This window comes from Panthera uncia, chromosome A2, assembly GCF_023721935.1.
Source record: "Panthera uncia isolate 11264 chromosome A2, Puncia_PCG_1.0, whole genome shotgun sequence".
NCBI classification, from domain to species: Eukaryota; Metazoa; Chordata; class Mammalia; order Carnivora; family Felidae; genus Panthera; species Panthera uncia.
The window spans coordinates 3,479,645-3,501,537 of record NC_064816.1 but is presented as its reverse complement, the minus strand read 5'-3'; the positions used below and the strand labels follow the sequence as shown (position 1 = coordinate 3,501,537).

The window sequence follows — 21,893 nt, the reverse complement described above, 5'->3', positions numbered from 1 at the left end:
TCATGCAAAATTAAAAAGGAAACACTGCATCCCGATAGACACAATACAAATGAATCTCACAGATACAGTTTTGAGTAGAAGAGGCCAGACACAAAGAGAATGATATCCTGCGAGATTCCAGATCTATATAAAATCCAAAACAGGCAACGCGCATCTGGGACGATGAATAGGGGTGGGACGCGGGCACCCTCTTGGGGCACAGTGACCCGGAGGACCCTCGTGGGGGAGCTTCCTGGGGGCAGTGGGCGTGTTCCGCTTCGTGATCTGGGGGCTGATCACACAGCTGTCCCAACTGTCGAAATTCACCAGGTCATTTATTCACTTACATGTACCTATCTGTATGTTACGGAAAAGCTTAAAAAAAAACAACAACGAATCAGTGGCTCAAAAGTGGTTCATCGAGGTGTAAAAAGACGTGCTGACAATCGGAAGGGAAATACCGCGACCTGGAAATACGCCGCGAGCGTGAGCAGCGCCGTCCGGTGACAGCCAGGAGGCGCCACTGGCTACACAAAGACGGGGTGGGGGAGGGGGACACTCGTCGGCCACAAGTTCCGCGCCATCAACGGCCTGTGCGGGCGACTTTCCTCCTCGTGGGGACACAGTGAGGAAGGAAATGATGAGCGCGATGGCCGTGGCCCCGTCTTCGGCTGAGCCACAAAGACCCCGCGCTTTGCCCGCTGGAGGATTTGCGCTCCGCCGCGTGTCTGGAAGACGACTTGGGAGAGAACGTTTCCTTGTGGCGGCGGCGGGTGCGCCAGCCACGTCCACGGCCGCCGACATTCAGAGGCGGGGCGTGGGGCGGGTTGGGCCCCTCGGGTGTCCCGGGGCCATCCCTTTGGGGCCGACAACCCCAGCCCCGGGAACAAGTCCGGGGCTCTTTGGGAGACTGAGCTGTTGAAAAATCGGCTCCCTCACCAGCCGTCTGACCCTCAGTGATACCCGAGGGTTTTCTTTTCTGGTTGGGGGCACAGACGGGAGATCCATCAGGGCGTAGGTTTTATTTTTATTTAAAATTTTGTTAACAGTTATTTATTTTTGAGAGACAGAAACAGAGCGTGAGCAGGGGAGGGGCAGAGAGAGGGGGAGACACAGAATCCGAAACAGGCTCCAGGCTCTGAGCTGTCAGCACAGAGCCCGACGCGGGGCTCGAACCCACAAACCCTGAGATCATGACCTGAGCCGGAGTCGGACATTTAACCGAATGAGCGACTCTGGCGCCCCAGGGCTTGTGTTTTCAAACAGTGTCCTTTGGCTCAGGTCACGATCTGACATCTGACGGTCCCTGGGCTCCGTGGAGCTCTCTCCCTCCTCTCTCTGTCTCTCTCTCTCTCTCTCTCCGCCCCTCCCTGGCTCGGGCTCACTCTCAAAAACAAATAAACATTAAAAAAATTAAAAATAAAGTGAGATGGTGTCCAAATGCTCAGCAGACCCAAATGGGGGATTCTCTGCAAGTCAGCGGGACCAAAGTCGGGGTGCGGGGTGCGTGGCTGCCCCCCCCCCCGTGGGAAGGTTCACCGATCCAGCCTGCGGGGGGAGAGCAAGAAAGGTGTTTGACGGGCCGTCCCTGCATTTTCCGGGTCCTGGTTGGAGCCGGTGCCCAGCACCAGTCACTTGCCACCACGGTCACCGCACACTAATTATGGGCTTGGGTTTTCTAATTTCACGGAATCAAATGAGAGGAGAGTCCCCCTGGGTGTGGCCCCCGACCCAGGGCTCGGCGAGTGACGCTGAGCTGGACGGATACAGCGTGGAGAGAGATTGAACATCAGATCAACCCCCTCGGTGATGGGAACGGTCACTGGGGACTTTTTGAAATAACACGTTTCAAGACAGTTCTGACAAAAAGCTTTTTAATCGTGTGAAAGGATGCTCGGCCTGACTCATCGGGAGGGGAAGGGACGTGGAGGCATGGTCAGATGCCACTTTTCACCTATCCCGTCGACAAAGACCACGGCCGGGGCACAGCTTCCGTCGGGAGGGCTGGGAGGTGGCGTTCTCCCACATCACACGGCGGGGCGCATGGGTCTGAGGGGGTCACCTGGCTGAAGGAATTAAAAGTAATTTCACAGATGCTTCCAGCCAGCGATCCCCCACCCCGCTCTTTTTTTTTTTTTTTTTTTAATAATGTTTATTATTTTTGAGAGACAGAGAGACAGAGACAAGCAGGGAAGGGGCAGAGAGAGAGGGAGACACAGAATCGGAAGCAGGCTCTGGGCTCTGAGCCATCAGCACAGAGCCTGATGCAGGGCTCGAACTCACGGACCGCGAGATCGTGACCTGAGCTGAAGTCGGACGCCCAACCGGCTGAGCCACCCAGGCGCCCCAAATGTTTATTTAATTTAGAGAGAGAGAGAGAGAGAGAGAGAGAGAGAGACAGAGAGAGTATGAGTGGGGGAGGGGCAGAGAGAGAGGGAGACACAGAATCGGAAGCAGGTTCCGGGCTCTGAGCCGTCAACACAGAGCCCAATGCGGGGCTCGAACTCCCGAACCCTGAGATCATGACCTGAGCCGTGACCTGACCCGAAGTCAGACGCCCAACCGACTGAGCCACCCAGGTGCCCCCCCCCCCCCCCCCCCCCCCCCCGCTCTTTTTAAAGGAATGCATTCAAGAGAGGAGACACGCAAACGTGGCCTGGCTGTAGCATGGTCCCTAACTGGGAAAAACTGGAAACAATCGTAGTGTCCAACCACAGGGGACTGATTTATTGAAATCACAGTCCACCCCTGTAAGGGAGCATTGCTTGTCACCGAAGAACAGGGGAATTCTGTGTCTGAGACTGTGGACCCCCCTCCAGCCAGGCATTCGCTCCCCTGCTCCACCCGCAGGGCCCCTTTTCAGGGTCAGCGGGGACCTCCAAGGTGCAAACCCCCAACAACTCTTCTCTGCTTCCGCCTGCTCCTCGCCGTCATCCCCAGCCGGGAACAGCGCAGTCCCCGCCTCCCTGGTCCCAGGCTCCCGCCCCCGCCCCCACAGTCCGTCCTCCCGGCAGCGGCCACCAGAGGGTGCCCGTGAGCACCTGAGTCAGGTCCCGCCCATAGCCCTCCAGGGCTCCCACCTCCCTGGGGTAGAAGCCCAAAGCCTGGGGCGCCTGGGTGGCTCCGTCAGTTGGGCGTCCAACTCTCGATTTTGGCTCAGGTCATGATCTCACGGTTCGTGAGTTCGAGCCTTGCGTTGGGGTCTGTGCTGATGGCTCGGAGCCCGCTTGGGATTCCCTCTCTCCTCCTCTCTGCCCCTCCCCTGCTTGTGCGCTCTCTCTCTCTCTCTCTCTCTCTCTCTCAAAAATAAACAAATAAAAAATTTTTTTTTTTTAATTTACGCATGTGTTCAACCCTCCGTATTTACACAAAATAGCTCCAGGATGGCTAGGCCGTGGGGACACGGCTTTTTCTAGCTAGAGTGTCCTAGTGTCACGAGGTAATTTTGGTTTGGGCCTCGCCGTATCCAGTCAAAACACTCGTTTCAAAGCCCCATTTGTAGCCCAGCTGGCTTCCTGTGGTTTTCCATTTGGGGATTCCCACCGCCTCCTGCGTGATCCTTTTCATCAGCTACCATTTGTGTGACATCGGACGGTGACAGGAGAGTCACAGCTCTTCTGAAGGGCGTGCCCCGAGAGGTCGCCCCTCACCCGGCTAGTCTCTCCCTTCCCTCGTCTCTTGAGACCCTTTCCCCACGGCCCCTGGAGGGAACCAGCCCCCGAGGCTGTCTGGAGCCCATCCACCCGCACCGGGACTCAAAGATCCGGCCGCCAGGCCCTGGGGCCAGCATGGTGCTGCAAAGGGGACCGAGACCCTGTCCTTACACGCATGGGGCCCACAGTCAAGTAGGGGGACAGTCATGAGACCAGGCAGGGGTCACTCGGTCTGTGGGGGGGAAAGGACGCTGGAACGGCTTGACCGGGGCCCCCCAGATGCATGCCCACGCCCCACTTTCCGGTGCCTCTGACCTCATTTGGAAAAAGTGTCCTCGCAGATGCGGTTAAGGGTCTTGAGACGAGGACAGCATCGTGGGTTATGCAGGTGGGCCCTGAAGCCCAGGCTGACGGTCACAGGCCGATGCGATTTGGGGACAACAGAGCCGAAGTGTCCAGGGGCCAGTAGGGGCCACTGAGACGGGCCGGTGCCACAGAAATTACTTCCAAATACACTACATCCCACGCACACCTTGGGTGCTGTGTTTCTTTGTTTATTATTATTTTTTATTTTTTAAAGATTATTTTGAGAGAGCGCGCGCGCGGGGGTGCAAGGGCAGGATGAGAGGGAGAGGGAGACTTCCCGAGCAGGTTCCACGTCGTCAGCACAGAAGCCTGACGCGGGGCTTGAACCCACAAACCGTGAGATCGTGGCCGGAGCGGAAGTGACGCCCTGAGCGGAGGGGCCTTCGGTCAAAGTCTCCCTTTCCACTTCCGGAGGGGGTGGGGTGCGAACGGTGCAGGCGGCCTAACTGGGAGCCTTTGAGAGACAAGACGGGCCTGGGGCCCGAGGGCTGGCCCCACGGGAGAACCAGGGGACATGCAGGCACAGCGGGGGCGTGGGGACTGCGGCCTCCGGCTCACCCGAGGTCTCCGTAAGGGGCCCGATACCGAGCGCGTCTGTCTTTGCAGGCAGGGTGAGCTCGGCCCCTGGAGGGCAAAAGCCACCATAGGTAACAACTAACCGGATGGGCGTGGCCGTGTGCCAATAAAACTTTATATACAAAAGACAAAAGCGGAAGGCCAGATTTGGCTCGAGGGCCATGGGTGGCTGAGGCCAGTCCCAGGACTATATACTCACACGCCGGGCACCTGTCCCCAGTCTTTCTGATACGCTGTCCCTTGAGGGCTCAGATCCTTTTTTTTTTTTTTTTTTAACATTTGTATTTTTTGAGAGACAGACCCGGAGCGGGGGAGGGCACAGAGAGAGGAGACGCAGAATTGGAAGCAGGCTGTCGGCACAGAGCCCTATGCAGGGCTTGAACCCACAGACGTGAGATCATGACCTGAGCGGAAGTCGGATGCTCAACCAACCGAGCCACCCAGGCGCCCCAAGAGGGCTCAGATCCCTGAAACGTCACCTCCCAGACATCTGCTCTGAGAGGTCGCTGTGGCCACCAGCCGACCCTCTGTATTTGTGCCCCCCCTACCCCCCCCCCCCCCGCGTTCCTGAGCCCTAAACCCCAGAGAAGCAGCAACTGTCTTTCCCTTCTCCTCGGGCTTCTCTCCGGGGCCCGGCCCAGCACCCGGGGCCCGGGCACCAGGCACCCCCACCGGCTGGGCACGGCCGCTCACCTGAGGGGTGCAAACGGCGGGCCCTCTGCAGCCAGACCGCCTGGGTCCGCGGCCCCCTCCTCGGGGCTGAGGACAGACAGAGGCCCCTGGAACAGGTGGGGAAACGGAGTCCTGGCTGGGGGCAGGGGCTCCCCGAAAAGGAGGATCCGAGAAGTGGGGTGAAGGTGGCGGTGGCAGGTGACTTTATCAAAGGAACTCGCTGTCCAGGACGCCACCACCTCGCGAGGACCCCCTTTGCCAGGGAGGAAAAACCGAGCACCCCATTTGGGGTCCCCCACGTCGCTGGCGGTTCGTCCCCAGCCCTGCACCAGCTCCTGGGGAGGGGGGTCCAGTCCCAGGTCCCCGTCTCGAGTGTCCCGTAAACATGTCACCTGCACGCCGGTCTCTCCCAAGGGCCCCCCTCCCCGCTCCCAGGCCCGTGTGTCCAGCTCCCCGTAAGTCCAAGCTGCTCTCCCTGCCCCTGGCCTGCCTCACCCCAGCCTGTGGCCAAACCACCTTCCAGATGCTCAGCGAGTCCCGTCAGCCCCGGTCCGCAGGCTCCTGCCCTCATCCACCCCCGCAGCCCGGCCTCCGCAGAGCGGCCACCAGAGGGCGCACATGAGCACCAGAGTCAGGTCCCGCCTCCTCTGCCCACAGCCCTCTAGGGTCCCACCTCCCTGGGGTCAAAGCCCAGGTCCTCCGGAGGCCCACAAGGCTGTGCACGACCTGCCCCGTCCCCTCCCTGTCCTCCCGTCCCGCCCCACCCCACCTCGCTCACTCTGCCCCAGCCACACAGGCCCCCTCACCGCTCCTCCCATATGCCAGGCCAGGTCCTGCCCCGGGGCCTTTGCACGGACCATGCCCTCTGGCACTCTATCCTCCTTCAAGACTCCCTTTCCCCTGCTCTTTCTACCTCACCGGGTGAGCCGTACTTACCGGCTGCCCCGCCCAGTCCTGTTGGCTCCACCAAGGCGGGGGTCCGACCTGCTGCCTTGGTGCCACCCCGCCCCCCCAGGACCTGTTGGATTCGTGGCACATTCACAAAGCCTGGGGGCCCAGCCTCCTGCCAGGCCTGGGAGACCCCACAGCGTGGCACCCTCCTTGGCTCAGACGTCACTGGAACTGGGTCGTGATCACGAGGGCAGTGGGAGAAGGTGGCCACTGGCCCCAGACAAACAAGGGGTCAAAGACAGAATTTTTTTGTTTTTTTAAACCTTTCTTTAAGTTTATTTATTTTTGAGAGAGAGCGTGAGTGGGACAAGGGCAGAGAGAGAGGGAGACCGAATCCGAAGCAGGCTCCAGGCTTCGCGCTGTCGGCACAGAGCCCCAGCGCGGGGCTCGGTCTCATGAACTGTGAGATCATGACCTGAGCTGAGATCGACACTGACTGAGCCACCCAGGCGCCCCCAGAGTTGTCCTCCGGGGGGGGGGGGTGCCTGCTGCCTCAGCCACCGCTGCCACCAGCCTGCCTGTGAGTGGAGCCCGACAGACTCTAGGAAGGGGTGTGGGGGGACGCAAGCCGCGGCCAGACGTCGGCCGGGAAGAACCACCCTCCACCAGGAAGCCCGGAGCGGAACGAGGGGCCAGGCCGCCCCCCCACCCTCCTGGGGGCCCGCCCCCCACCCCGAAATGAAGACACCGCCAGCCAGGGAGCTCTGTTTCGCAGTGCTCACGAGCCTTTAATTCATTATGAACCTAGAGGCAGGGGAAATTAGGCAAAAATACAGCGCATCCTTAATCTTGGGTGGGAGCAAAATCAGGGCGGGTGGCTTTGTTTTTCGTTTTTGTACATAGACACGGGTATACGTTGGTGGGGAAATGTGCGTTTCCCCTTCGCGGAGCCGCGGCCTGTCTGCACGTCGCCCCAGACCCAGACCCAGACCCAGACCCAGACCCAGACCCAGAGAGACCCTGCCTGGGTCTGGCCCACCCCTCCGCCCGAGGGCCAGCCCCCTTCCTCCTGTTCCCTTTACAATATAAATAGCATTTTCAAACTACATATGAACACAGTGCCGGCGCCCCGCGGGGCTGCCGCATGCAGAGGGGGACCCCCACATCCGGCGGGCTCCCCGCGGCACCTCCGGCCCCCGCCCCCTCCAGGGCACCTGCCCCCCGCCCCCACCAACGAAACGCAAGGTTCTCGGCTCATTTACATCTTTTCTGTTCTCCTTATATAGTTCTTTCTGGCCGGGCAACCAGCAGAACACTCTTTTTAATTTTTTTTTTTTTTTTTACACGAGCAGATTCTGCCGGCAATCCCTGGGCAGGACGGCAGGGGCCGCCGCGGTGGGCGAGGCTCCCGGGGGCAGGTGGGCGGGGGCCCAAAGCCCCTCACAAGCACGCCTCGGAAACCCCGGTTCCTCCGTGCTGACATCAGCGTCCCCCAGACGCACAGACCCACGTCTCCCAAGCAAGACGCGGACGCCATTGGCCCCTCGGGGTCCAAGGCAGGCACCCCTGCGCCGGTGGGGCGGCGGCCAGGGCCTGGGGCCACGGGGTGGGGGCCGGGGGAGGAGAGCTGGCTGGTTTCACATCCTCCCTCCCCAGATAGCCACGGATGTCACCCACGCTTGTCGGTGAACAGACGCCCGGCCACGCACACGGCCGGGAGGGGGACGCTCTGGGGACACGGAGCCTTTTGCAAACAGCGGAGGCCCCCGGCCGGCAGTGCAGTCACGAGGGGAAGAAGCAGGAGAGGGAACAAACCAGGAGAGAGCGTGTTTATTTCGTGAAGGCGCGCGTGGACCGGAAGGGGGCTCTGTGACCCCTGCAGCTGGTGGTCGCCCCCAGAGGGAGCAGGCAGGGCCAGCCGCCCAGACCTTCGCCAAGTCCCGGAGAGAGGAGGGACGGGCCGACGCCCGTCACCCTGTCACCGGCACCCTGCCTGGCCTCCCAGGTGCCACCGGGCCTCCCCGCATGCGGGGCACCTCCCTGCCGCTGGTGCGCAGACAAGCGAGGTTTTAAAACAATGACCAACAAACCAACAAGCCAACAAAAAACCCGAGATGCTTTTATCTCCCTCAGCGTATCTTGGTTCTGGAAAAAAAAGAACGTTTGTGTTTTGTTTTGTTTCGTGTTTAAAGCCACAAATCTAGAAAACAACTTTGGGGATTTTTTTTCCTTTTCTTTGTTTTCCTTTTTTTCCTCGTGTTTTTTTAAACAACAGGTATTTCTAGAAAGAGCCTCACAAAGGTCACGTATGTACAGAAGTCACAACCTCCAAGGCTGCTCAGGAGGCAGGCAAAGCAGTAGCACCTTTTCGAGAAGAGCTTACATGGTTTACGAATCTGAGTCGTGGGGGTGGCGCGAGTCCCCGGCCGGCCCCCCCAGAGCCCGCGTGGCCCTGCTCCCTGAGTCCGGGGGCCGCGTGCCGGCGTCCTGCTGGCTCCTGTCGCCGCAGAGCGGGGGCGGCAGCGCAGAGGTAGCCTCTCGGGGGCCGGGGAGGCGAGGACAGGAATTCACAGCAAGCAAACGCCAGGGCCGGCCGCCGCCTGCCTTGCTGGGCCGAGGGGTCGCCGGGCGGCCGGCTGTCCTAGAAGGGGGCCCCGGGCCGGCACTGCGCCCGCAAGAGGCTCTCCATGAACGCTAGGTAGTCCGGGTTCCGTCCTGAGTCCTCGGGGGCGCGTGGGGTGCCCACCCGCGGGCGCTTGGCGGCCTTCACCTCCTCTCCCGAGAAGGTGTTCTCCTGAGGTGCCCCCGTGCTGAGCGACTGCAGGAGACCAGACGGCACGGGGGTTAGCGTGGCAGCGGGGCGCCCCCAAATCCGTCTGTGGGAGCCTGACCCCTACGGTGACGGTATCGGGAGGAGGCCGTGTGAATGGGATCGGGGCCCATAAACAAAGAGGCCCACGGGAGCTCTCCCTCTCCCTCCTGCCACCAGAAGGGAGGCGTCTGTGACCTGGAGGCCGCTGTCCCCAGCCACCAAATCTGAGCCCACACGTTGGCCTCAGGACCGTGACAGACGACATCTGTGGTTGAAAATCCCAAGATGCCTCGTCACAGCAGCCCCTCGGGGGGCTCCGTGCGGGCACCCGGCTGAAGCACATGCCCGTGGCCTCCAGGCAGGGTCCCTCAACCGGTGACCTTCTGGGAGTGACACCGGTCGCCAGGGACGGCTGCCCAGCGTTCCTGCCTCTGCGTGAGCCCCCGATCCCGTGTGCGAGCCATCCAGGCCCCCCTAGTCACGGGCCCCAGGGGAGCGGGCGCCCAGAGCCTGGGCTGTCCTCCCAGAGGGTGGCTGGGTGGCCGGGCTCCGTCTGGGCCCCCTGTGCTTCCCGGAGGGATCCTGGGGTCAGGTCGGCCGTGAGACCCACGCCAGCTCTTACTTTGAGCTCATTCACCGATGGCCACAGCCCCCTGCTCGTCAAAACCTTGCCTTGGCATTAAAGACGGGAGAAACACAAATGCAAAGGGCCCGGGAGAAAAAGTCCTGTCACCATCCCTCGCCTCTGGGACTCATTGTTCCCTTTGAAAAGGGATGAGCTTTGGAGCAGCTCTGAGCTCAGGTTTTGTGTTCAGGCGGCCTGTGGCCGCTGGCCGCTGCGCACCGAGCACAATGGCTGCCCCCCCCCCCCCCCCCACGCAGATTCGCCTCCTCCTGGCTGGGCTGTTCCAGCCCTGCGACTAAGGACGAGGGGGAGGTCAAGGCCATTTGGACAGGCTGCTTCCACAAGGACCACTAACGGCTTCTGGGGGCCGCGTCCCCACCCTGTTCTGCCACTTACCAGCCGCGACCGGACCCTCTTGGGGAGCTCCTCGTCCAGGGTGAAGATGTCCCCGCGCTTCACCATCAGCTGGGACCCGTCCTCGAACTCCACCTGCAAAGGGAGGCGGTTCTCAGGGGCGCCCCGCTGGCCAGCCCTGCCCTGGCGGCCTCCCCGCCCCCACTCATCAAGTAGGAGCACCCAGAGAGGGAGGGGCGAGGGGTGTGCCACGGAGAGATCCAGGGGCTGGCGGACGCGAGAGAAAGCAAAACAGCCAAGGACGAGTGGCCGTCGACTTTGGTGGCTGGCACACGGGTGATCTTCTTCTAAGATTTCAAGCTGCTGAATAACTTCCCTTCCACAATCACGGAAAGAAACTCACAACCACCGCGATTAAAAAAAAATGCGGGGCGTGGGACTGTATGCTAAAAAATGCTTGAAACAGTAAATTTTATGTCTGTATGGCGTACCAGACACGCGGAGTCAGAAAGACAACTTGGGGGGAAAATATCGGACAAGCGGAGACCCCTCCCCGCTTAAAGGCCTAAGAAACCCTGAGCGTTTATGTCCCCAGCGGGAGCTGGCCACGGCCCATCCGTGGCTCCGTCCCTGCCCTGGCGAAGCAGGGGCCGGCTCACCTGATAGACGTGGCTCGTCACGGAGGAAATGAACCTGGCCTTGTACATGTTGCCATCCGCCCACCGAAGCTCCACAAACTCCCCCTCGGGTGGGGGTCCCAGCCGGACACAGTCCCTACTCTGCAAGGGAGGAAGGGGGCGGCAAGTGGGGCTTCAGCGCCTCCCACGCCTCCCACTGTCATCTGCCCCGGCCCTCGAGTGTGTGCACAGGAGGGGAGTGGCGTTCCGGGCCTGAACTCTCCCAGCAAGTGCGTGAGCACAGGCGGCCGACTCTGGAACTGACTACTTCCCGCTCAGCGTCTGCACAACCCGGGAGCCCTCCTGCGGTGGTGGGGCCAGGGGAGCACCGCAGGGGCCGAGCCGGCTTCCCGAGGACAGCCCCGCCCCCCCCCCCCGAAGCGCTCCCCCTTCCCCCCTCCCCCCTCCCCGGCTTCCCGAGGACAGCCCCGCTCACGGTAATGCTCTCCGGGTACAGGTTGTCGCTGTAGGACCCGTCGTCGAAGTTGACTTCGTAGAAGGTCTGCGTGCTGGTGCCGATGACCCGGCAGCGGTAATAGAGCCCGTTGCGGTTCTTGGTGATGACCATCTGGCCCAAGGACACGGCCCTCAGGAACTGGACCTGGGGGCGGCGGGGACAGGGCCTTGTCGGCGCGCAGGTGGCCGGCCGGCCGGGGGCGGGGGCGGGAGGGGGCGGGCGGGGCACTCACGGTGTGGCCCCCTGACTTGTGCTTGAAGCAGGTGATGGAGACAACGTAGGGCCAGTCGTCAGGCTCCATGAGGACCCCGGCGGCGTGGGCGCAGGTCACGTGGAAGGAGGTGGAACAGTGCTCACAGGAGCACTGGATGCAGGCTCCTGATACCTTCCTCATCCGCTTCCGGCAGTACACGCACTTCTGGGGGGACACAGGCCGAGGACAGGGGGCTACGAGGCCCTTTCCGGGACCCCCGGGGCTGTCTCCCGGGAGCGACCCCCCCCCCCCAGCCCCAGGCCAGGAACTCAGCAGCCCCGGGGGCTGGCGTTTGTTGGGGGAAGCACTGTGGGAAAAGCCCGCAGAACTCTGCGTGGCCAGGGGTCTTGGCCGTGGTGGGTGGAGCCCCCACCCCCCCCCCCCCCCGACCCAGCCAGTGGCTTTTCCTCCAGGAGCACCTGCGGATCCTCCTCCCCCCACTGTCTCTGCATAGCTGCCTGGGACACACGCACGCGCACGTCCCTCGGCCGGAGCAGGAGCGAGGCGCCCACCCCCGCCGCCCCGCGGACGGACCCTGGACACACGACGCGTGGGGAGGGAAGCAGACACGAGAGGCCACGCGGGATATGAGGCCACGCGAGCGGAACGTCCACAACAGGCTCATCCACGGACGGGAAGGGGGCTCGTGGGGGCCGGGGGGCTGGGTGGGTTGACAGCTGATGGGGACGGGTTTCTTTCTGGGGAGGTGGAATGTTCTGGAACCAGATCATGGTGATGATTGCCTCAATCCGTGAACGTACTAAAAGTCACTCAACTGTACTTTAAAATGGGGAATTTTACCTTAATTTTGAATAGAAGGCACTGTGGAGCCGCCCCCTCCTCCTCCCGGAGGCTCTTCCCCAGGAGGGTCCGCCCCGCAGGCCGGCCCTGCCCCCTCCCCGCCCCACAGAGGGCGGCCACTGTGAGCATTTCCTACACTTACTAAGTGGGCCTTTATCGCTCTGTAAACCGTGTTCAAAGGCCAGATAAGCCGCGCAGCACAGGGCACAGCAGGAGCACGCCCACCGCCCAATCGATGGCAATGAGATCTCATTATTAAACTGTCAATACCTAATCCCGCCAGCCCGCGGGGCCGGGCGCACAACCACAGGCGGGGGCGCGTTAACCCTCCAGGACTGGGCCTCCTCCGCAGGGGTGGAAGGCGCAGGGAGCCAGGCCCCCACCTGCCGGCGGAGGCCCAGGAGGACCCAACAGCTGGGCTGGCACAGCACAACCCATTTCAGCCCGTGGGTGGCGGGGCCCTCATCCCGAGCTCCCGCGTCGCAGAGAATGCAGGCCAGGCCCCCACCACACTATTTGTCGGAGCCTCCGGTGCTGGGCGTCTGGGTCTCCCTGGGTGGAGGCTGTACGGAGGGGGTGCAGGGAGGGCGGACATCGTGCACAGCGGTGGTCTGGGGCGGCCGGGGTCACCGACGGGCGTGACGCTGGCCGTGGAGGCTGCTCTTGCCTGCAGACGCCCCCCATCGCCCCGTACCAAGTCCCCTGTGCTCAACCTGCCCCTCACGCCCACCCGCCAACCTGCTCTGGCAAAGGCCCACCCTCCCTCCGGCACCAGCACCGCCAGACGTCAGCGCCTCCCCTCAAAGCAGGGGTGATGAGAGGGCAGAGCCGGCTCAAACCACCCGCCCCCCACCAGCCACGCCTGTACCACCCCCGTAGCTGATCACAAGCTGACTCGCTTGGAGTCTCCACCGGACCGCGAAGTCCCTCCAGGTCCCATCCCAGCCTGGTGACGGGGGTGAGCATGGGCGCAAACCTGGCGAGCCCGGGAGGGGGTCTGGGCTCAGGCCCCCGTAGGCATGGGGCCCGCCCCCACGAGCCAGGGCAGCCCCAGTGCCCGGGGCCAGAGGCCAGGTAGTCACAGGGACAGACAGATGGACAGATGACCAGGAGTGACCATCCCCGAGCCCGCGGCCAGCACGTGGCCCTGGGAAGGCGGGCGGGTGGCTGGACAAGCAGGAGTTAGCTGCCGGCTTCCTCACGAGGCTCCATTAGGCAGTACAAGTGAGCCTCATGTAGAAGGATTTTTAATTCATCGTTACAAGTACTGGTAATGAAGAGGCTGCAAGCTGGAAATGTCAGATGATCCATAAAGCGTCTGGGAGGGAGGATCTATCACGGGCGCCAAGCACGGCACCGTCACGTCCCCTGAATAATGAAGCCTTTTACGCCCGCCTTCCCGGAGGAGCCCCCTGCGGCCACCCGGCCCTTTCCTGATCACCTGTCGGGACTCGGGTGGGGGCAGTGCTGGCTCCGTGACCAAGGCCCCCGCCCTCCCACACGGGCTCCCTCCTGCTGCCCCGTCAACCCGGCCGGGTGGCCCCACAGGACCCCCCGGCAGGCCCAGAGCCCGCTTCCTCTGCCTTCTGCCCACCTGCAGCCCGGGGGTGGGCCACACGGGTCCCCGGCGAAGCCGCCCGCGAACTCACGGCCACGACGAGCCTGACGGCGGGAGCTTACGCACAGTCAGGCCCCGTGAACGCTCACCACACAGGAGGCCACGGGCGGCCCAGCCGACGGAGGGGAAAGCTGAGGTACAGAGAGGTCAGCGACCTGTCTAGTCACAGGGCTGGCCGGTGGCCTGCTCATCGTCCCGCTCCGTCCGCTGCCCCACAGGCTCCCCCAGGGGCGACCGTCCTCATCGGTGCGCAGAGGAGGTGTGAGCCCCTCGAGGCCACAGTCCACCGGAGGACAGCGGAGGATGGCGATGGAAAGCGCGACACGCGTCAAGAGGGGCCTAGTTAGGGGATTCCTGCAACTCGGTAGCAAAACAGCAATCCGATTCAAAAATGAGCAAAGGACCCGAATAGGTATTTTTCCAGAGCGGACGTCCGGATGGCCAACAGGTACGTGCAAAGGCGCTCCACGTCACTCATCGTCAGGGAAACGCAAATCAAAACCACGAGATCCCAGCTCACGCCTGTTCCAACGGCTCCTACCGAACGGGTGAGTGTAGGCGCGCAGGCGGAGGGAAGGGAGCCCTCGTGCGCTGCTGGTGGGAACGCAAACCGGGGCAGCTGCCGTGGAAGACAGTATGGAGGCTCCTCAAACAATTAGAAGTAGGGGATGCTGGGGGCCTCAGTCTCTTAAGCGTCCGACTTCGGCCCAGGTCAGGATCTCACGGTTCGTGAGTTCGAGCCCCGCCTCGGGCTCTGTGCCGACAGCTCGGAGCGTGGAACCCGCTTCAGAGTCTGTCTCCCTCCTTCTCTGCCCCTCCCACACGCTCTCTCAAAAATAAGTAAACATTGAAAAAATATAACTAAGAAAAAAATTTTTTTTCATTAAAAATAGAACCGCCAGGGGTGCCTGGCCGGCTCAGTCAGTAGGGCATCTGACTCCCTGCGTGGGGTTGTTGTGTTTGACCCCCACGCTGGGTGTAGACATTACTTAAAACATTAAAAAAAAAAAAAATACAGCCACCATACGATCCCGTAAATTCCACTACAGGGGTATTTACCCAAGAGCACTGAACACGTGATTTCAGAGGGGTATCTGCACCCCCGTGTTCAGGGCCATGGCCGTGACCCAGAAACAGCCCAGGTGCCCGTTAATGGAGGATGCACTGCGGGGATGTGACGTAGCCACAGAGAGAGGCAAACCCTGCCATCTGCAGCCACACAGACAGACCTGGAGAACACTGTGCTCGGTGACAGAAAGCGGACACAGGACACGTCCTGCGTGACCCCACTCGCAAACTCTGACAGGCGGACAGCAGAGCGGTGGTGGCCGGGGTGGGGGAGGGGGGGCGTGTACGTTCGGTGCGCGAAGCTCAGTCCTGCAGGACAAGGGAGCCGCCCGCACCGCCAGACCGTGCACTGGACAGTCTGTCAGGGGCGCAGAGCCCGAGGGAAGTAATCGGAGGAGACGGGGGCAGGCTGTGCGGCGCCCCCTTGTGCGGGACGGCAAGCACAGGGCTGCCAGATGGTGCAGAGACCGCGTCTCTGCACACAGACCGCAGAAGCCAGGGGCCTGCTGCGCCTTTAAGAGCAAACAGGTTTGGCCAAACTGCAATGGGGCGTCTGCGCCCCCTGCGCCCGCAGGGCCAGGACCCCAGGGGACGTACCAGCTTCCACCGCTGCTCGGGGATGGCGCTGACGTCCACAGGGTGGCGCTCCATCACGTTCAGGAAGCGCACTTCGGGGACCGCGATGGCACAGACCACGTGGATCCACCTGGTTGCGGGGAGGCTGGCGTCAGGGCGCACAGGCGATCCGCCCCTGCTGGCACGACCACCGCCCACCCCTGCGCCCCGCGTGGCCGCCGGCCGGTCGGGGCTTACAGGATCTTCAGGGGCAGTCTGGGCGCGCTGGGTCCTCCCGGCCCCCCACCCCCAGGGGGAGCCCCCGGCCACCCACCTGCGGTCGGTGGTCATCTGCAGGGCTCCGCCCCGGAGGTTACAAAGGCAGCACTCCTGCGGGAACCAGACAGCCCGGTGGTGAGGTGGTGCGGGGGCAGGGCCACCACCTCGCCGCCCTGGGGCCGGTCCCACCCCTGCCCGCAGTCCTGATGTTTCCGACTGACTAGGCCGCCCAAGGTCACCCTGGGGATCAGGCCGGGCCGGGTCCCGCAGGCCTCGCGGCTTTCAGAGCACCACCCAGCCGCGGGGGTGAGTTACCGCAGTCCAGGCGTGGGCCGTGCACCGGGAACACGTCCAGCCCTCGTTGACCAGCTCGGGGCGGATGCCGTAGCAACCTGCAAACAAGCGAGGGTGGGGGGACCGCTGAGCCGGGCGGCATCTGTCGCCAGGACGCCCGCTGCAGCTGATGGGGCCTTCTGGAATTCGGCAGCGGCATTTAGGGCAATTGCTCTCCCCACCCTCCCTCCTGAAACCAGGCCACTGCGCACAGCCGGACGGTCTAGAAATGGCTTGTTTGAAACAAGTAGGGGAAAGGAGAGCGAGGCCCCCTGCTGGGGCTGCTCAGCCGAGAGCGGCCCTCGCTGTCTCCAGTCTCATCTAAAAGGCCCAGGCTCTGCAGGCCAGGGGAGGCTGGGAAGCCTGAAAAGTGACCAAGCAGTTGTATGCCACGCAAAGTGGGCCTCGTGGATGCCAGAGTCCAGACGGCAGAGCGGGGCGGGGCGGGCCGGGCCCTGTGTTCAGGCAAAATCACTACTCAGGAAGCAGAAGTTGGGAGGCTCTGGGTTACCCAGATGGTTCGCTTAGGACCTTGGCCCTGGTTTAGAAAGGCAGGCAGCAGGGGCGGGGGCGGGGGGGGGGTGGAGTCAAGAGGTCACGCCCCAGAGCGAGGGCTCTTCTGCCCTACCCCCGGGGTCGCCATCCGGCAGTACCAGGGGACCTCAGCCACCAGGCCACAGAACTGTAGTGTTCTGCTGTGTCCCCACAGAGGCTCTGAGGGACAGCAAAGTATTCCTCCTGGAGGAAGAGGGGGCCCCACCTCCCTCCAGTGCCTAGTCTTGGGGGTTATGCTGGGCCTTCCGCCTCCCAGGCTTGTCCCAGAAGCTAGACTCAGGCCCCTCCAGAGGGCGGGCTCAGCCTGGGCCTATGCTCCTAGCAGGAGACAAAACGAGCTCTGGGCAGGACTCCGCAGGGCAGGCCCTGAAACGAAACAGCTCCGGAAAAGCTTCCTTCCCTTGCCGGGAGCTCGGGCTCGCGTTTGCTGCCCCTAACACCGGAGAAAGGGGCACACACCCATTTTCTTGTCTCGGGCTGAGTCGGGCCCTCAGGGTTCGGGAGGGGGGCCGGTCACCGACGGCAGGGACAGATCAGATCCCCTGGACCATCTGTAGATCTCAGGCCTCGGTGGAACCGTCCGAACTGGCCAGGGGGGAGGCCGCCCCGTGACGCCAGGTCGTGCGGAAGGCCCAAGACGGCAGCCCAGAGAAGGGGGCCCGCTGGCTCCGCAGACCTAAGCGGGTGGGGGTGGGGGGGCCCAAGCCACAGGTGCCACAGCTGTCCTCCCACGGGCCGGCGTCCGGGCCCAGGACTCACTGGCATGAACCTGCAGGCAGCACTTGGCGCAGGCGATCAGCAGGCTGGTCCCGTCGTCGCCGATGTAGGAGTTGGCGGGAAGGGGCTCCGTGTTCTCACCGCCGGACGTGAAGCACATCTCGGGGATCAACGGCCGTGTCTTCTGGCCACTTTTGGAAGGGGGAGCCACCGAGGGACCCTCCCCGAGAGAGGCCTGGGGAGCCTCCTTCTCGGTCTGTAGGGACTGCAGGAATAGGTCACCGCCTTCAGCGAGGAGCCCACAGGGGGCAGCACACCGGGCCGGGCGCCGTGGCCCTCCCCGACTCTGCCCCGTGCCCCCGCCTCTCGTGGCCTCGTCCTCCAGACACCCCGCGGGCTGCTTCTCACTGTCCCCCGGAGGCTGCCCTGCACCCCCCCCCCAGCCCTCGACCCTGAGGCAAGAGCCCTCAAGAGATCCTCCTCAAACACAGTGAGTCCCTGTCCTGCCCCCACAGAAAACCCTCCCAAGTCAGGGTCATAAGACACTGTCCTGCCACCCTCACTCCCCACCCCAGCTGCCCCTCGACTCCTCTACTCTAACCACGCCAGCCCCCGGGCTCTGCCTCCAACACCACCCTGCCCCAGGGCCTTTGCGAGCGCCATTCCTGCTGCCAGGAACCTTCAGATTTCTGCTCACTTACGCTTGGGAGCCTAGCTCACCCGCAAGACCGGCGGCCTCCAGCCCTTCACGCCCGCTCTGTCTGTCCACATGGCCCTGTGACTGAACCTCTGTGAGGTGTTCCCCCTACTTCTGACATATGTCCCGTAAAGGCTGTAGCCCAGATCCCGTCCCATGAACAGACTGTTACGAAAACACCCTGTCTGTGGCACCCCGGCCCGGCAGCCCCCAGCCGGTCTCAGGAGTAGCAGGACTCTGCACTGCTCCTGACCTGGGAGGGAGGAGCCCCGCTGGAGGCACCGTGCCTGGCACAGGCTTTCCTCACCCTCGTGAGACAAGCTAGCCCCGGCCCCCATCTACAAGGGCTCTGACCGGAACCGTGGGCGCAATGAACGATAGCTACTGGACTGCAGAGTCCCCAGCGCCCCGACAACCAGCGGCGTTAAGAGGGACGCGCCTGGAGAAGTTGTCTATGTCAAGTTCTGCAAACACTGAATCTGTGTAGAAACAGCGCCCCGGGCAGCGCTGGGCCGCAGGGCCCTTAAGACAAGTGTGCTGCCCTGGGCCCGGGGCCCAGAGCTCGGGTAGCCCGGCTGACTCAAGGGAAGCGATGGGTGCCAGGCCAGGAGCCAGGGACCCAAAGTCAACTCGGCCCGGGTCCCACCCTCCAGGGACTCCCAGTCCAGGGGCCGATGAACACAGAGAGTGGGAGCGAGGGCGGGTGAGCCTGGGGTGCGGGGTGCCCGGGGACAGCAGGTGCAGGAGGGCTTAGGAAAGAGGAAGCAGCTCAGCAGACTCAGGGATGAACAGAAACCTGTCTGGCAAGGCAGGGGGCCGGGTAGGTGGGCGGGTGGGAGAGACCTCGGGGGTCAGCTGTGCGCACGGCAGGGGACAGATGTCACAGCAGAGGAAGGCCGTGCGCGCCCCGTGCAGAGGCTGGTGGAGCTTCCGGCCAGGGAGCCCGTGGCTAGAGTGGCCTCCAGAACGTGTGCCACGGCCTCAGGCAGGGCTCCTGCCAGGGCTGTCGAGGGAGGAAAGAGCTGGAAGGCAGGTCAGGGTGTGGGGGAGGGGCCACGGGGAGAAACAGCGGTGAAGCAGCAAACAGGGCAGGGCCTGGTGGCCGATGGCTGGGAAATACAGGACAGAGCGGGGCCCGGCCAGGAGTGAGTGTAGGACAGGAGCGTCGGGCTCAGTGGAGACCGCCTGGGGCTCCTCACAGCCCTGCTGGGTGACACGGGGTGTCCTGCCTCTCGGCCTCTCGGCTCAGAGGCCTGACCGGTCAGGGCCCGGCTCCGTGCCGCCCCTGGCCCCTGAGGGACAGCTGAGGCCGGCCACCTGCTGATGGCCACCCGCACGCCCCCCCTGCCAGGCCCCGCTCCCTCCACCGGCTGCCCCGTTTTTGTGCCGTCGATCAGTCACTCTCTGGTAAAGCTCAGAGGCCGGGCTCCCCCCTTCTCCCCGCAGCCTTTCCAAGGGCTTCACACGGCCCCAAATGCCGACAGCTTCTGCCGCTCCCTCGGCGGCTGTCCCGCACCCCCCTGGGCCGCCCGCCGGGCGGCTCCAAACTGCTCCCACAGCCAGCGGCCCCTTGGTCTCCACCACCCTCCCCGGAGCTCCCTCACCTGGGTGTAAGGGTAGAAGAGAGTGCAGATGGCACAGTAGGGCTCGGTCAGGGCGGCCGCCGCGTTGAACTTCCTCTCGGCCTGGAAACCGGCAGCCTTGTTCTTCCACTGCAGGGAGAGCAAAGACCTCAAGGCCTCGGGGCCACTCATGTCCTCCTCCCCGGAGAAAGGGAAGGCTTCTAGAGGAAAACAGGAGGGCGGGAGGGGACGGAGAGAAACCTGGGCATGGCTGGAGGCCCAGAGGAACCCGTCCCCACCCTGCGGGCACTTCGCTGCGGGGAGCCCCGGGGGTGACCGGCCCCCACTTCCGCGGCCTTGGCGGGTCTGGCGCGGACTCCCCGAGCTCAGCCGCGCCGAGAGAGGCACGCGGGGGGGACCGAGGAAGAGCGGCGTCACTCCCCCGCTCCGGTGACCCCGTGCCACTACCAAGACGGAGGCTGCAAACAGCCGTCCCTCCCACCTCGCCTGTCACCTGTCACGCCTGCCTGCTCTGCTCTCGCTAGCAGCCAGCCATGCCCCAATCCCCCCCGCCCCACGGCCCACTGCCTCGCTTCCTGGGGACCCAGGGCTGAGCCCCCCGATGCTCCACAGGAGCCCTCCCCGAGAAGCGGGTGCTCAATCCCCAGGCCCCAAACCTCACAGCAGCTGGGCCGGCAAGGCATGGTGGGAAGAGAACGCAGACAGGAGCCTGGAGGCCTGGGCCTCGAGCCTCAATGAGAGCGAGGAGGAGGTCAGTGCAGACCCCCAAGATGCACTTGTGGGTCTCCTACGGCCCGGGGCGGGGGGAGGGGGGCTGGACCTGACTCATGGGCCAAGACTGCTCTGCCTGGGGACACGGAGACCCCAAGCAGGCCCAGGCACCCTGCCGGTGACGAGAGCTGTTGGCCTCCTTCTGTCGCCAAAGAGCCCAGGCCCAGACGGTCTCACAAGAAAGCGCCAGAAGGGCTGGTGGGGGAGGCCTTGGAGGCACTTTCTGGAAAGGTGACGCTACAGTCTTTCGGACAGTAAGGCCACGTCTGGCCCCCCTGTGAGCTTCCCTTGCCCTTGGGGGCCCTGGCCCTGCGGTCCCAGGTGCTTCCAGAGCCCCTCCTCCCCCCGGCCCTCAGATCAGATGGGGAAACGGAAGGAGCCGCCCAGACGACTGGGCACAAATTCCACATAAAAAAAGGCCGACGCTGAGGATGAAAACCTGGCTTAGCGGGATTTCTGCCGGAGGACTCAACCCTGGCTCTTGGCTCTTGGCTCCCCAGGTTTGTTCCAATCTCCCTACAGTGGCCTGGCCACAGGACAGGTCATGGTGCGACTCTGGGGACAGCTGCCCCCCCCCCCCCGCTCCTCCCACCCCGACGTCGGCGTGGCACTGCTCCTACGGGCACAGCCCTAACCCTAACAGCAGAGTCATTTCTCAACCCCCGACACGGGGGGGGTGCGGCCGACGCGGGGCCAAGTCCCGCTTGCTCGCTTGCTGGCCTGCTCTGCAAATGTTCCAGAGGCCTAACCCGTACCAGGCATCCGAGCAGACCCTGAGCCCTGAGCCCCTGAGAGGGAGAGGCACGGTCCTTGCCCACCTGGGGGCTGCACAGGCCACGGGAGCGGGGGCAGGGGCGGGGACAGCCCCCCCAGGCCTGGGGGAAGGAGCCTCTGGCAGGAACAGCACCTGCTCGGCTCTCACGAGAGCAGGTGCGCGGCTCAGTAAAACCACAGGCAAAACGCGCCACATCAGCAGTAACCCAGCCTCGGCATTCCCAGCACCCGCCACGGGCTCAGCACCACGGGCACGCTCCGTAGGCACTGGCTCCGTGCGCCTTCCCGGCAGAATGCCCCACGGGGCCGGCAGCCCTCAGTTTACAGATGGGGAGACTGAGTTATAGAAACGTTAAGTGTGGGCTGTGGTTGGAGCCCCAGGACCTGCGCCCTGCCCCTCCTAGGCCACGTTGTGCGTTTCAGGCCCTGGCCCCGGCACAAAGCGCGCACCCCAAGGTGGGAAACAGCGAACGGGGGTGGCGGCAAGGCCTTGGGGTGGTCAGGCCGGACTGTGGGGAGCGCTGCAGGAGGAGCGGGGGCTACTCAGTCCAACATTCCGTGCAGGGGTGGGGGTCTGGGGGCCCGACCTCGGTCGGTGGTGGGGCAGGCAGCGGAGGGAGGCCAGGGCACGGGCCACCGGGGGAACAGGCGTCCTTGCTCACCCTCGTCACTCGAGGCCTCCTGCTTGACCACGGTCAGCGGGGAGCGGGTGGGTGGCTTGCCCAGGGGGTGGCGTCTGCTTTTCTTGATTTCCATCTTCAATTTGGAAAATGTGGACGGTGCCTGAAACGCAGAACAAGAAGCATCTGGGGAGGGCATGGCTCTGA

At 63.5% G+C, this 21,893-nt stretch overlaps 1 protein-coding gene across 9 annotated transcripts in view; it reads right to left on the bottom strand.

The window, feature by feature from the left end:
- Positions 1-7,455: 7,455 nt before the first annotated feature.
- Positions 7,456-21,893, bottom strand: part of KDM4B (lysine demethylase 4B) — a 103,745-nt gene continuing 89,307 nt past the window's right edge. For 8 of the 9 annotated variants that reach the window (XM_049639647.1, XM_049639649.1, XM_049639650.1 and 5 more), the window contains 11 exons: positions 21,729-21,849; positions 19,543-19,721; positions 17,284-17,506; positions 15,952-16,028; positions 15,692-15,747; positions 15,400-15,508; positions 11,295-11,480; positions 11,042-11,206; positions 10,588-10,707; positions 9,971-10,063; positions 7,456-8,955 (listed from right to left, as the gene is read on the bottom strand). In XM_049639647.1, the coding sequence (XP_049495604.1) occupies positions 8,779-8,955; positions 9,971-10,063; positions 10,588-10,707; positions 11,042-11,206; positions 11,295-11,480; positions 15,400-15,508; positions 15,692-15,747; positions 15,952-16,028; positions 17,284-17,506; positions 19,543-19,721; positions 21,729-21,849 (1,506 nt within the window). In that variant the 3' untranslated portion in view covers positions 7,456-8,778. Of the gene's footprint in view, positions 8,956-9,970; positions 10,064-10,587; positions 10,708-11,041; positions 11,207-11,294; positions 11,481-15,399; positions 15,509-15,691; positions 15,748-15,951; positions 16,029-17,283; positions 17,507-19,542; positions 19,722-21,728; positions 21,850-21,893 lie in introns of those variants that run through there. The other variant, XM_049639655.1, reaches the window with a different exon arrangement.